This window comes from Salminus brasiliensis, chromosome 10 (genome assembly GCF_030463535.1).
Source record: "Salminus brasiliensis chromosome 10, fSalBra1.hap2, whole genome shotgun sequence".
NCBI classification, from domain to species: Eukaryota; Metazoa; Chordata; class Actinopteri; order Characiformes; family Bryconidae; genus Salminus; species Salminus brasiliensis.
In genome coordinates this window covers 8,974,776-8,986,887 of record NC_132887.1, presented here as the reverse complement: position 1 = coordinate 8,986,887, position 12,112 = coordinate 8,974,776, and the positions used below count along the sequence as shown (strand labels likewise).

At 39.1% G+C, this 12,112-nt stretch overlaps 1 protein-coding gene across 1 annotated transcript; it reads right to left on the bottom strand.

Annotated features, from left to right (window-relative positions):
• Positions 1 to 2,810: 2,810 nt before the first annotated feature.
• Positions 2,811 to 9,340, bottom strand: slc39a9 (solute carrier family 39 member 9). Its single transcript, XM_072689119.1, has 7 exons — positions 8,593 to 9,340; positions 7,827 to 7,935; positions 7,332 to 7,529; positions 7,167 to 7,235; positions 6,955 to 7,040; positions 6,050 to 6,184; positions 2,811 to 4,789 (listed from the first exon to the last, which is right to left on the bottom strand). The coding sequence occupies exons 1-7, from the start codon at positions 8,686 to 8,688 to the stop codon at positions 4,556 to 4,558; spliced, it is 927 nt and encodes a 308-aa protein (XP_072545220.1). The 5' UTR covers positions 8,689 to 9,340; the 3' UTR covers positions 2,811 to 4,555.
• Positions 9,341 to 12,112: the final 2,772 nt, after the last annotated feature.

The window sequence follows — 12,112 nt, the reverse complement described above, 5'->3', positions numbered from 1 at the left end:
GCACTGTGACCAATTATTGTAGCAATAATCACAGCACTGTGACCAATTATTACAGAAATAATCACAGTACTGTAATCAATTTATAGCAATAACCTTACATACTGTAGCTGTCTGTGTTTATAAACAGCTATGGCGGATATAAAGATGTCATTCTGCCTGTGTGACAATACAAACTAGTATGCCAGTAATACCATTAGCAAAGATGGATTATTGATGAAGTCAAAGGTACATTTGAAGAAAAAAAGTTACTGCATTTCATGAGAAGAACACCTTGCCAACTGTGAAGAATGGGTGTTGCTGCCAGTGACACTGGCGACATTGCATACAAATCCTGGATGCAAATATCAAACCATCTGTTCAAGGGTTGAACCCATAAAGAGGGTGGATTCAACAGCAGGGTAACAATTCAAAACATACCTCAAAATCCACCATGGACCACCTGTAGAAACACAAACTGAAGCATTTGGAATGGCCCTTGCAGTCCCCTGACCTAAACATCATAGAAAAACTTTGGATAGACCATAACAAGCTATGCAGGAAGACGATCCAAGAATATGTCAGAACTGGAGGCCTTCTGCTAAAAAAGAGTGTGTGTGTGGGGGGTGGGGGGGTCCAACTACAAGAACTCAAAAGACTAAATGTGTCCTTTGGCCAAGCATGGCCAAACATTTTTATACGGCTCTACGGTTCAATCTAAAACTCAATTTCAGCCGTCATCTGCAGCAGTACTCCTACACAAATAACACCAGAATATGGCACATTTCCTCTGGCCCATCTCCACCTGTCAGGCTCTGATAACATACCACAAGGAGACCTGAGGGAGTCAAATAATGAAGCCGGAATGAAGCTATGTTCTCTCTCTACCGCTCCCATATACCTCCCCAAAAAGTGTTTATCCCCATAAAATCTCTGAAACTACTTTATGTACAGCTGCTGCCTTGCATAAGGCATTTCCCCAGCCCACTTTAAACTCCCATCTGCATCCAGACTGAGACCGAGAGAGCACATCCCACAAGAGGGTGCTGAAGAGCAGACCCCTAAATGCCCAAATAAACATGCATTTTAATAAGGGAGCTCCAAGAGGTTCAGTGGACTTAGGATCTCTGGTTCAAATCCCATTTTATGCTCCCATCAGCAGCCAGAGCCGAAGAGAGCACAATTGGCCTTGTTCTGTCTGGGTGGGTGACTCCCACATCGCCTCTGGCTGGCACAGGAAACAACTAATGGGGAGCAATCTGAAATTTGCTTTGTTTAATTAACATAATACTGGCCTGTTTAAAGGGAATCCTGTTAATATATGTTTATCAATACAGTTTACTTGTTCAGTACTAAAAAAATTTACACCATCCATGAAACTATTGGGTGATGGAAGTTCATTGGGTTCATTATAGAGGTTAACTGGTCTACCAGTCACCGGAGTCGTTGTTCCCCTCTGGCACCAACAGCCCATGGGATACCACTGTTATGCCGTTGGGAGACACTCAGTATGCAAGAAGCCCATTCTTGGTACACCCCCTTACTACACCAGCTCTAGAACATCCCATGAAGTTAGCGGTTTCTGAGATGCTACCATCCTTCACCCACTGTCAGTCATATCAGATTGTTATGACCTGGTTTGAAATGAACCTAGCCTGGGACCTCAGAGATGCCAGGTGATTTGACTGATTCCTAACTTTGTGGAATGAAGCTGTACTGAGAATGGGAGGTTATTCCCACTATTAGATATGATTGTGTACAAGCTGCTGGGGTTGCTCAGTTGGCTTGATGTTGAAGTTCTCCTCCATGTTGCAGACAGGATGGGGCAAGGTCACATGACTACACACATGGTAGTCTGCTTTTAATGGGAAAGGTACATGAACACACAGAGTGGGTTCAGAGTGAGTATTAACAGATTTTTTTTTTTTTTTAATAATAAAAAGATGACATTGAGTGGCGGTTCTAAATGTTGTTGTTGCATTAGAGACCAGTGCACTACATGACCTCATGTTGTGATAGATGTGGGATTCTGTCAACTAACAGTGCTGAATGTGTTTTTTCAAGGCAAAAAAAAAATCACCCACTCGCAACCTCTGACATTTGCTTGTTTATCTTAGAATTGGGGAGCCTAAGCTAACAAACACTGGACTAAGATTACCACCAGGCTTATCTCTGTAAATTCATGCCAAAAACCTTCTAACCTGCTCCAAACAGGTTTATATCATATTTTCAAATCAATCTGGTTTAGAATATATGACTTACTTTAGCATATATTAATAAAAATGAACTTCTGCTTAGATGAATGGTGGTTATACATAAGGTAATGCAGTTTCCATTTGACTAAACCATTTGTAAATAAATCTGTTTCCATAACTTTCTAGCGGATTTGAGCATGTATTTAGTGAGATAGAATTGGTGACAACCCAAATCCAATATTTGTTAGCAACATTAGCCTAGCATTCCCAGTTTCAAACTAAACAAAGACACGTCACAGATCCTACTTGGCTTGGCTGACCGGCTGTATCTGGAGTAGGTGATAAATTTGTGTTTATTGTGTTATTTGATTTTCCGCGGTCAACCTCTCTTTAAGAAAAGAATCAATTTCTGAGATTTTGTCTTTCAATAAGGCTCGATAAGGCCGATGATGGTAAAGTCAACAACTCCCTGACAGGGTGACTCAAGAGATGTGATGTTACACAATCAATACCTTTTGAATAATCTGGTTAAAGATTAAGCCACACATTTTTTACTGGTACAGCTCTTTAGTTCTCCATACAATTAGGCTCGAAATAAAAGAACTCACACCCACATGAAAAAATGTAGCATTTCTGAGATTCTTGTAAAATATTTATTACATTCCCTACCCAATATTTGAATCGAACCCATGTCCTTGCTGTGTTTTCTCCACATTGCCGCTCTAAACTGTACTAAAAGACGGGGTAAAAACTCAACGTAGGACGTCTAAAAGTGAAGCCAAGTTTCCATTAAGCCCAGCTGATAGTGATTTATACAGAACACATTATTTACACAAGCTCTGCTTCGGGCAGGCACAACAGTTACACTGAAAACATCCCACCATGCCCACATGAACGGAGCTCAGAGATGTCCTCAGAAAGACAAAAGCAGCTGAACTGGCGTAAGTGAAAGGGCACGAGCACAGAGGAGAAGAAGCTTGAGTAGTTCTTTCAAGTCAGCTAGCTTCATAATTTAAACGGTTATTCAACGAGTGTCCAGACAATGTGGTAGACAGCCATACGCCGCGGATCCAGGCCGTTTCAAAGGCGCTCTGGGTTCTCATACATGTTCCTGGCAAGTTCTAAGGAATGGTAAATACCTTTGATGTATGCTAGAAACATTCTTCAGCTATCAGTCACTCACCTTCTACAAGACATGAAGATATGACCGGTGGTCCCACATGAGTAAAAAAGACAGTTACATAGTTTCAGTTATCACCACCAAAAATAGACACCGTTTCTGTTTGACTACTTCCTATACATATTCAAAAAAATATTAATAACTAAACAAAAAAATCTTGTTTGGCAGTTAAAAATGTTACGTGAGCACACTTGAATTGAAATTACAAAACTTTTAGAGTGGGTATGAGTGGGTGCCTTTTGGGGACCAAAGTTAATATTCTTCTGAAGTTCTGAAGTTCTTCTAGCTCAAGATGAACATCATCAAACAAAAAATTATCATCATTTTAACTGGTAGACTGTTTAAGAAATCAAGCAGGCCCTAAATAAAGTTATTATGGAAAACAGACATCAACACAAGCAGTGTTGGAAAACAAGGCAATATCGCTGCACTGATCATCTACAAGGTTTCTGTTCAGATGTAAAGTCTTATCTGAGACTCAGATGACTAATACTAGAAGTCATGCTGGAATAACAGATACACTGCTATTCACCATATTAACATACTCATACTGTTACGTGGAAAATTAAAAACGTATATAAGAAAGACACCCTATAAGCTATTAACAACTGCATTGCCATACTGCAATCACGCGAGTCCAAAAGGCTGTGTAGATCTTTATATCTGTCCCTCATTTTAAAAATTCAAACCTTGACGATTTTAGTTCATTTGATTCATTGGTTACAGAGAAACTGAAGGAAATCTGACATTTCCCAAACACACACTGGGAGCTAACCACTGGCTGAAAATGCGAACCACAGTACAGTTGAGAGATATCGAGAAGATCCAAGAGAGGCTGAAGAAAAGAAAAGAAAAGGAAAAAAAAATAATAATAAGATAACAAACCCATGATGCCATTCATTACACGTACGGTTAATGCCTGCTGTTGGCATAAGGTCCTCTGTGGAAGAGAGGTAGGGGTTATGGTCATGTGATCACAATGCTGTCCAACCCTCTTCCATAAGTCCAACGCCATTCCATAGATCCGACCCCTACAGAGAGGCACGACGAGTTGAATCTACTCAAATCCCTTATGAACTCCAATTTGGTTAAACAGACAAACTTAATTCAAACCTGTGACATGAGGTGTTTGGCCACCATTTCAAAAAGTCCCCTGTTTGCAACAGTTTGCAACAATTATTCCTCCTTTGCACTGGTAGCCACTCTAGTGCTGATGGCCAATAGACAGCACTAGAGGGATGAGGCAGCCCATAACCAGTGCCAGCACCTCCACTTTGCTCAGTCCTTTCCCCCCGCTGCCTCCGGGCGAGTGGCTGTGCCCTCCTGTGCCCCCGACCTCCGGGAGGACGTGCACCGTGGCTACGTACAGGAAAGTGCCAGCAGAGAAGAGCATGGCCACTCCGGTGGCATTGACGTCAGACAGCGCCTCTTTACTGCTCTGTATGGTGAAAGGATACACAGATACAGGTAAAGCATTAGATTACTGAAGTACAATAGTCTACTATAGTCAGGTACTTATGAGCTTGAATTAAGACAATCTACGATATGCACATCAGCAGCTTGCAGAGAAAACCTCAGCCATTTCCATGAGCTTACACTTAGTGCACTTGGATGTTGTCCAGATGTTATTTTCACTAACCTGTGAATCTCCTAAAACCCAGAAAATCTCATTTGGTAACAAGGTTGCTTCTTCTAGGCATTCATTTATCTTTGAAGGCCCAAAACCATAGATACGGTTGATCTGGTTAATATTAAAAACCATTAAACACCACTTCAACACCAAGCTGTTGTATTCGTTACTGCACTGTACACCTGACGCTGAACTGCACCTAGGCTACATAAGCCTAGTTGTTAACAGAGTTTTCGCAGAATTTGCAAGTGGCTTTTGTAAACAGAGCCAAAATAAGTGCTTTGTCCCAGGAAAACTGGCAGAACTTGTTGCTGTATTTATACAAAACATTATTTTAGAATCTAAAGAACAGGAAGATGTGAAACAGTATTTAATATAGAAATATTTTCCCTATAAATATATGTATGCAGCTGCCTTATAGCAGCAACACATAGAATAATATGAAATGCAGAGATGATCAGAGTTATCTATTAAGTTATTAGCCATGCTGCTGTCTTCTTTTCTGCTGTAGATTCCAAGGCCATTTCTTTATAGGGAATGTTTGGCAATTACGGTCAATTTGTAGTTTTGCAATAAGAACAAACTGGGAATTGTGATTCTTAAATGTTGGAACAGTGAATTATTTCCCTTATAAGCACAGTTTAAAATGCCTTTTTGGTAGAGCCTAAAGAGAGTATGTTAACAGACAAAGAGGACAATACAAACAAGGGCATTTTGAAATGTCTCAAAACTAAACTAAAGCCAATGACCAAAGGAAGCAGCGGCAATATACACAGCCCCATTTCCAACATATCGTTTTCACTTTCTCACAGTTTCAATCTGTCAATTGTCATAATGAATGGACCAATAGAAACGCTCCTGTGCAGAAGCTGGAAATGCATTATTATTTTTTTTTTTGTTCAAAATGACAATATGCTGTTCTGATCCAAATTCTTTGTGAAAGTTCTCATCCTGATACCGTAGAAGAGGCTGAACACCCCATGCATAGTCCATCTAATTATCTTCTAGACATCATAAAAGAAAACAATGTTATTTTTTAAGTCTTTACAGTCTAAACATGTGCCATACCTGGCTGAGACCTAGGAAGGTGAGCATTGCCAGGAGAGGAGCCGCCAAAGCAAAGACCAGCAGGTGCTTGCGAATTCGGTTTCTCTCTAGACCTGCATGCATGAGGAATGAGACCAGGCCGAAGGCAGCAGGAGCCTGTGGAAGGGAGGAACATGCTTCTGAATGAAGGAGAAACGTCACACATCACCAAAAAGACTGAATTCACTACTTGCTTCTATAAGTGCAAACAGGAATTCTGAACTACGCAATAAGGTTGAGAAACAAACACCACAGCATTACAACAGTGAAGTCAGCTTTTCACTAAGCCCATCTGACTGAGAATGACAATAGATTCTATCTCTGCTGTCTAATGAAAAAGTTGTATCTCAATTTTTGTCCGTTTTTAGTTTTCTCAATGGTTTGAACCCTGCAGCTTCTTCTGTACACTGTGTAAATTATTCTGGGTAAACGGACCACTAGAAATGCTCTAAATTACATGGAATAAACTCTTACTTTACATTGACTCCCAATCAAAGCTAAGAACATTTTTGCCCTCTCCTGTTAAGTCACCATTTTGGAGATACATGTTTTTCATTGGACAGCAACAAAATGTACACAAGGTTTGGCTTTGGCCAGTCACCACTGTAATGAACTGAAAACATCTACCCTCTGTCAACATAAACAGACATGAGGAATTAATATAAAATATATATAATATATATAAAAATGCCTTGACATGCACATGATCTTTATAAGGCAAATCAGTTTAAATCCATAATAAGAAAACGTGCAAGAAACAATAGCCTGAAATAATGCTGCAAATAATCAGATGTCAATTCTCCAAGATCAAGATCAAAATCAAGACCAAGATCATTTACAGTGCTGTTAATCTACAACAGGCTGGAGACTAGAGAAGTTGTCTGTACCTTGTGCAGCATGATGGCCACAAATACAATGAGCTGGACGCTAGCCTGAGAGGTAGAAGCTGCTGCTCCAAGTGCCACTCCATCAGCTGTAGAGAGAAACAAGGGCAATGATGATTTTAGGATAAAACAACACTGTAAGGCATTTCTATGGCTAGACCTATTCTATGGCTGTACGTGGTGCCCCCCGCTCTCCCATGACTCTGTACGTTTACCTGCAGCATGGACAACCAAACCAAGCGTGGTGGTTACTTTAGAGCTAGCAGCTCTTGCTGCTTCTGGATCTACAGAGGAAAGGACAACAGAATAAGAAACTGAGCCTGATCATAATAGGGACTCTTAATACTCCACTGTTCATGGGTCTACCCTTGCACACTGACCGTCACTGCTGTGCATGTGGGAGCTGCCAATCTGGTCTACCAGCAGCATGAAGACAAATCCCAGCACCAGAGAGATGCCGATGTAGGCATGGAGCTGCTCATGACTGTGGACGTGCTCACCACTTGGTCCCACCACTCCTTCTACTACTTTCTGCTCTGGGACCGACACCTCGGCTTGACCGTGAGCATGATGTCCAGCTGCAGAGAGAGAGAGAACATAGGAGAACCAGACATTTCAATTAATTATCATACTTTTACTTTTTCATACAACACTAGTGTCTTGAATGTGGTATAACAGCCATGGTTCCTTATGAGTGTCTTATGTGAAAATCCAAAGGTGGGGGTCAGACTAACCCGGGCCAAATATCAGCTCTGCAGAATTAAGATTTTTTTTTTTTGGGGGGGAAAATTACATCTTGACTCTGTTCTGCCATCTCTGAGCACAAATCTCAAGCACTCTGATGAAGCAGCCTTTTGTGAGAGACGGATACTCACCCTCCAAAACCTCTTCATACAGCGCATGGACTCCTTCAGGAATAATGACCGCCAAAGCAGTACCACATAACAGACCCGCTCCCAATACGGTCACCAGTTTGAGTTTTTCCTGCGGAGAAGGGCAGAGGGATGTTAGCGTAAACCCCCAAAAGTCCCACTAGCTAGAACACGGCTTGTTAGGGTGACACGAACCCGGATCAATATTTCACGGTTTGCAGTGACGTGTCATTCTAGCTTTTGCAATGCATAGTGCAGAACTTTCTCAGCACATTAGATTACACCATGCATGCTTCCACTGCAACATCAAGCCACCATCCGTGGTTCACATCATGCCATTAGAATAACGCTGTTCAGTGATTATCCACTTTCATCCACCGTCAGCAACATCGCTGCTGTCATTTTCATTTTTCCGGCTTTTCCCGTCTGACATTGTGCAACGCTGCACATGGAGTCAACTCCATAATGAATGGATCAATAGAAATGCTCCAAAATATGCATGCATTGCCCTCTACTGACAGTTCCTGTCAAGCTGCCAAATCAGACATGCAGTATTTTTACATGACAATTAGGAACTATTGATTAACAGAGATAAAGATAACAAGATCTAGCAGATGTTGGGTCACTCCAACCCCTGAACATCACCGAGATGAAGTTAACTGTGCAAACAGCAGCATGGCATTGTGCAATGCAGAGGAATGAGCTGGATTAGAGAAAGTTGAGCTAAACTGAGGCAGCAGTAGAAACTCATGCCAGCCCTAAAACTCACCTCTGAGAAGTTGACAGCCAGAGGAATGGTCCCAGCAACGTAACAGCCCACTAACATCGCCAGGGAGAGGAGGCATATAGAACTGAAGTCGTCCATGGCAGCTGCTGTCCTGCTGGCCAATAACCTACTAGCCTGCTAAAGCCTGGGCGAGATCCTAGAGCAAGGACGGTGCAAAACCCGCGGCCGACACAAGTCCCTACAGTTGGAGGAGTGGGTTAGGCTTGTTACTGGAGGATTTCTGGTGGTTAAAGACCAAAAACAGACGGCAAAGCAAAGCAAAACTGGCGGCGACTGTTTTGGGTAGCAGCGCAGGGCGCGTTTGCCAGCTTAACGACACGTAGGCCAGATCTCGTCCACAGTCCGGAGACAAACCAGCTTCAGGAAAAGACAAAGACGGCATGAACCTCGCTGGAGGGACTCCGCTAAGCCAGCCTTTGGCACACGGCGCACCGACCTCGGCTAAATAACAACAGCGGCGCCTCCGTGATGGTCGATTTCAGCTCCTGCCACAGTGGCACAAACCCCAGCGGCAGCACTTCCTAACCACGGTGGACCAGAGCTGCTAGCTAGAGGAGCACTTTACAGCTCGGCGCTCGACTCCGGGGAATCGCCTGGGACTGTAAAGACATCATGCAGCAGAGGCAGCGATTAGAAACGATGGGCGACTCTAGATGAACTAACGCGCTGCTCCAACTCGCTGCTAACGCCAACTGTGTGCTGTAATGTTGGCAGGCTAAAGGTGAAGATGTCCGGGTCAGCTCAGCTTCAAAATAAAAGTCCCCCATTATTGTCCGGAGATTTTCTGCTAGCTAGCTGCCCTGAGTTGTTTATTTATTTATTTATGTATTTATTTATTTTTTATTTTATAAATGAGTTAATATCCTGATTTATTTATTTATTTATTTATTTATGTATTTATTTATTTTTTTATTTTATAAATGAGTTAATATCCTGATTTATTTATTTATTTATTTATAAATGAATTAATACCCTGATTTATTTATTTATTTATTTATTTATTTATTTATTTATTTATTTATTTATAAATGAGTTAATACCCTGATTTATTTATTTATAAATGAGTTACTACCCTGATTTATTTATTTATAAATGAGTTACTACCCTGACTTATTTATTTATTTATTTATTTACAAATTAGTTAATACCTGATTTATTTATTTATGTACAAATGAGTTAATACCCTGATTTATTTATTTATGTACAAATGAGTTAATACCCTGATTTATTTATTTATTTGTTTGTTTGTTTATTTATTTATAAACGAGTTACTACCCTGATTTATTTATTTATTTATAAATGAGTTACTACCCTGATTTATTTATTTATTTATAAATGAGTTACTACCCTGATTTATTTATTTATTTATTTATAAATGAGTTAATACCCTGATTTATTTATTTATTTATAAATGAGTTACTACCCTGATTTATTTATTTATTTATTTACAAATGAGTTAATACCCTGATTTATTTATTTATTTATAAATGAGTTACTACCCTGATTTATTTATTTATTTATTTACAAATGAGTTAATACCCTGATTTATTTATTTATTTATTTATTTATTTATAAACGAGTTACTACCCTGATTTATTTATGTATTTATAAATGAGTTACTACCCTGATTTATTTATTTATTTATTTATTTATTTATTTATTTATAAACGAGTTACTACCCTGATTTATTTATGTATTTATAAATGAGTTACTACCCTGATTTATTTGTTTGTTTGTTTGTTTGTAGTTATTTTTTGGACAAATTGAAAAAAATATTTTTCTTATTATGAGTATTTTCACAAAGACTAACTACATATCCCATACACCATGTAGCTAGCTAAATTAAATACACAAATTCAAGAGTAATAGTAAATAATTTGTGCTCAATAATGCTGCAATCTGAACTATATTTTTCTATTTTATTCAATGCATTTCTTATTTCTAATATTATTATATTAATATTTTACATGAATATTTTACATGGCTCAGCGGTTAGAGCGCCGGGCTGTCGACAACAGGGTTGTGGGTTCAATTCTCAGGCTCGGCAAGCTGCCACTGTTGGGCCCTTGAGCAAGGCCCTTTACCCTCTCTGCTGCCCACAGGGGTGTGTGTGTTCACTACCACAGATGGGTTAAATGCGGATGACACATTTTGCTGTAGAGTGACAAATACATGCACCTTCACTACTAGTTGTACCGTGTGCGACAATGTATGCATTGCTAATTGAAGCACACCATTTAATCCATATTTATTTTAATCCACTTATTTATTAAGCCAACTAACAAATTTGATCAGGCAATTAACTGGCTTCTCTTTTACATTAATTTAATATAAAACAATTTTACACTTTACATATTACTCTAACCTAATATTTTAATATTAAATAACATATATCAAATCAAATCAAATTTATTAGTGTAGCACTTTTTACAACTGGTGTTGTCACAAATCAGTAAAAAGACAATAAATCACAACATAAGAAGACATGAAAACCAAAGACCCCCAGTGAGCAAGACAAAGGGGACAGTGGCCAGGAAAAACACCCTCAGAGCTGGTGGAAGAAATCTTGGGAGGAACCAAGACTCACAAAGGGGTCCCATCCATCTTCCTCTGGTCTGAAGTATTTATGGATTATTAATATAAGTCACAGGACTATCAAGACTGTTGTACTGCTCAGATGTGCAACATAATCATAATATCATAATATGATCATCACAATAATCACAATAATCATGGTGTAGTATAACTTAATATAATCATAGTAGTGATGGTACAAGTATTAATAGTGATGATAGTTGATGGTGATAATATTAGTAGTCCACTGTTAAGAGTCCATGCAGATTTTAACATGGTCATTGGGCATATGCATGCTTTTGGTGTTACAGACTAACTATAAGAAAATTAGACTTTATAAAAATAAAAAATCCCAAATACCCCTTTAAGATAATAATACTGTTATAATCAATGACTTACCCAAGAACATAATTTTAAAATATCAATAAAAATCCCATACCATGTTGGAAAAGATAAAAAATAAATAAATAAACATAAATACTTAAAAAAATAATAAGATATTTTTGATGATTTTGAAGAAATATATGTATGTGTAAACACTTGCTAACATTTATACCATGTTGTCATTATCTGGTGGCTGATAGCTGTTCAGGAATTTCAAAAGCATTTGACAACTTTTCATCAGGGTGGGCCCGACACGAAGGTCCAGAGTTGGACATCCCTGGAGTGTAAAACTCCTGCAACATAATAACATGCTTTAATTATCAAAGTTGTATGTATATGGAAATTGCACATTTGACCTGCTTGTGACCTGCTTTCAGTGTATTATATACAGAACATTACCTAAATGTGCTGGATATGTTCACAATGTAAACAGAGGTGGATTAATGTCTGTGAACAGGTGAAAAAGTCCACAGATCTTTAATAGGTCTGATATTAAATGTATGAATTGTTTAAATACAGGATAAGTGGATGATATGGTGGTTTG

Excerpts from the sequence above, each read along its gene's own strand:
- slc39a9 (XM_072689119.1), bottom strand. The coding sequence starts at position 8,688 with ATGGACGACTTCAGTTCTATATGCCTCCTCTCCCTGGCGATGTTAGTG. Across the intron at positions 7,236-7,331 it reads CCACATGCACAGCAGTGACG|ATCCAGAAGCAGCAAGAGCT; the intron begins GTCAGTGTGCAA and ends TTTCCTCTGTAG. Across the intron at positions 6,185-6,954 it reads TGGCCATCATGCTGCACAAG|GCTCCTGCTGCCTTCGGCCT; the intron begins GTACAGACAACT and ends TCCCTTCCACAG.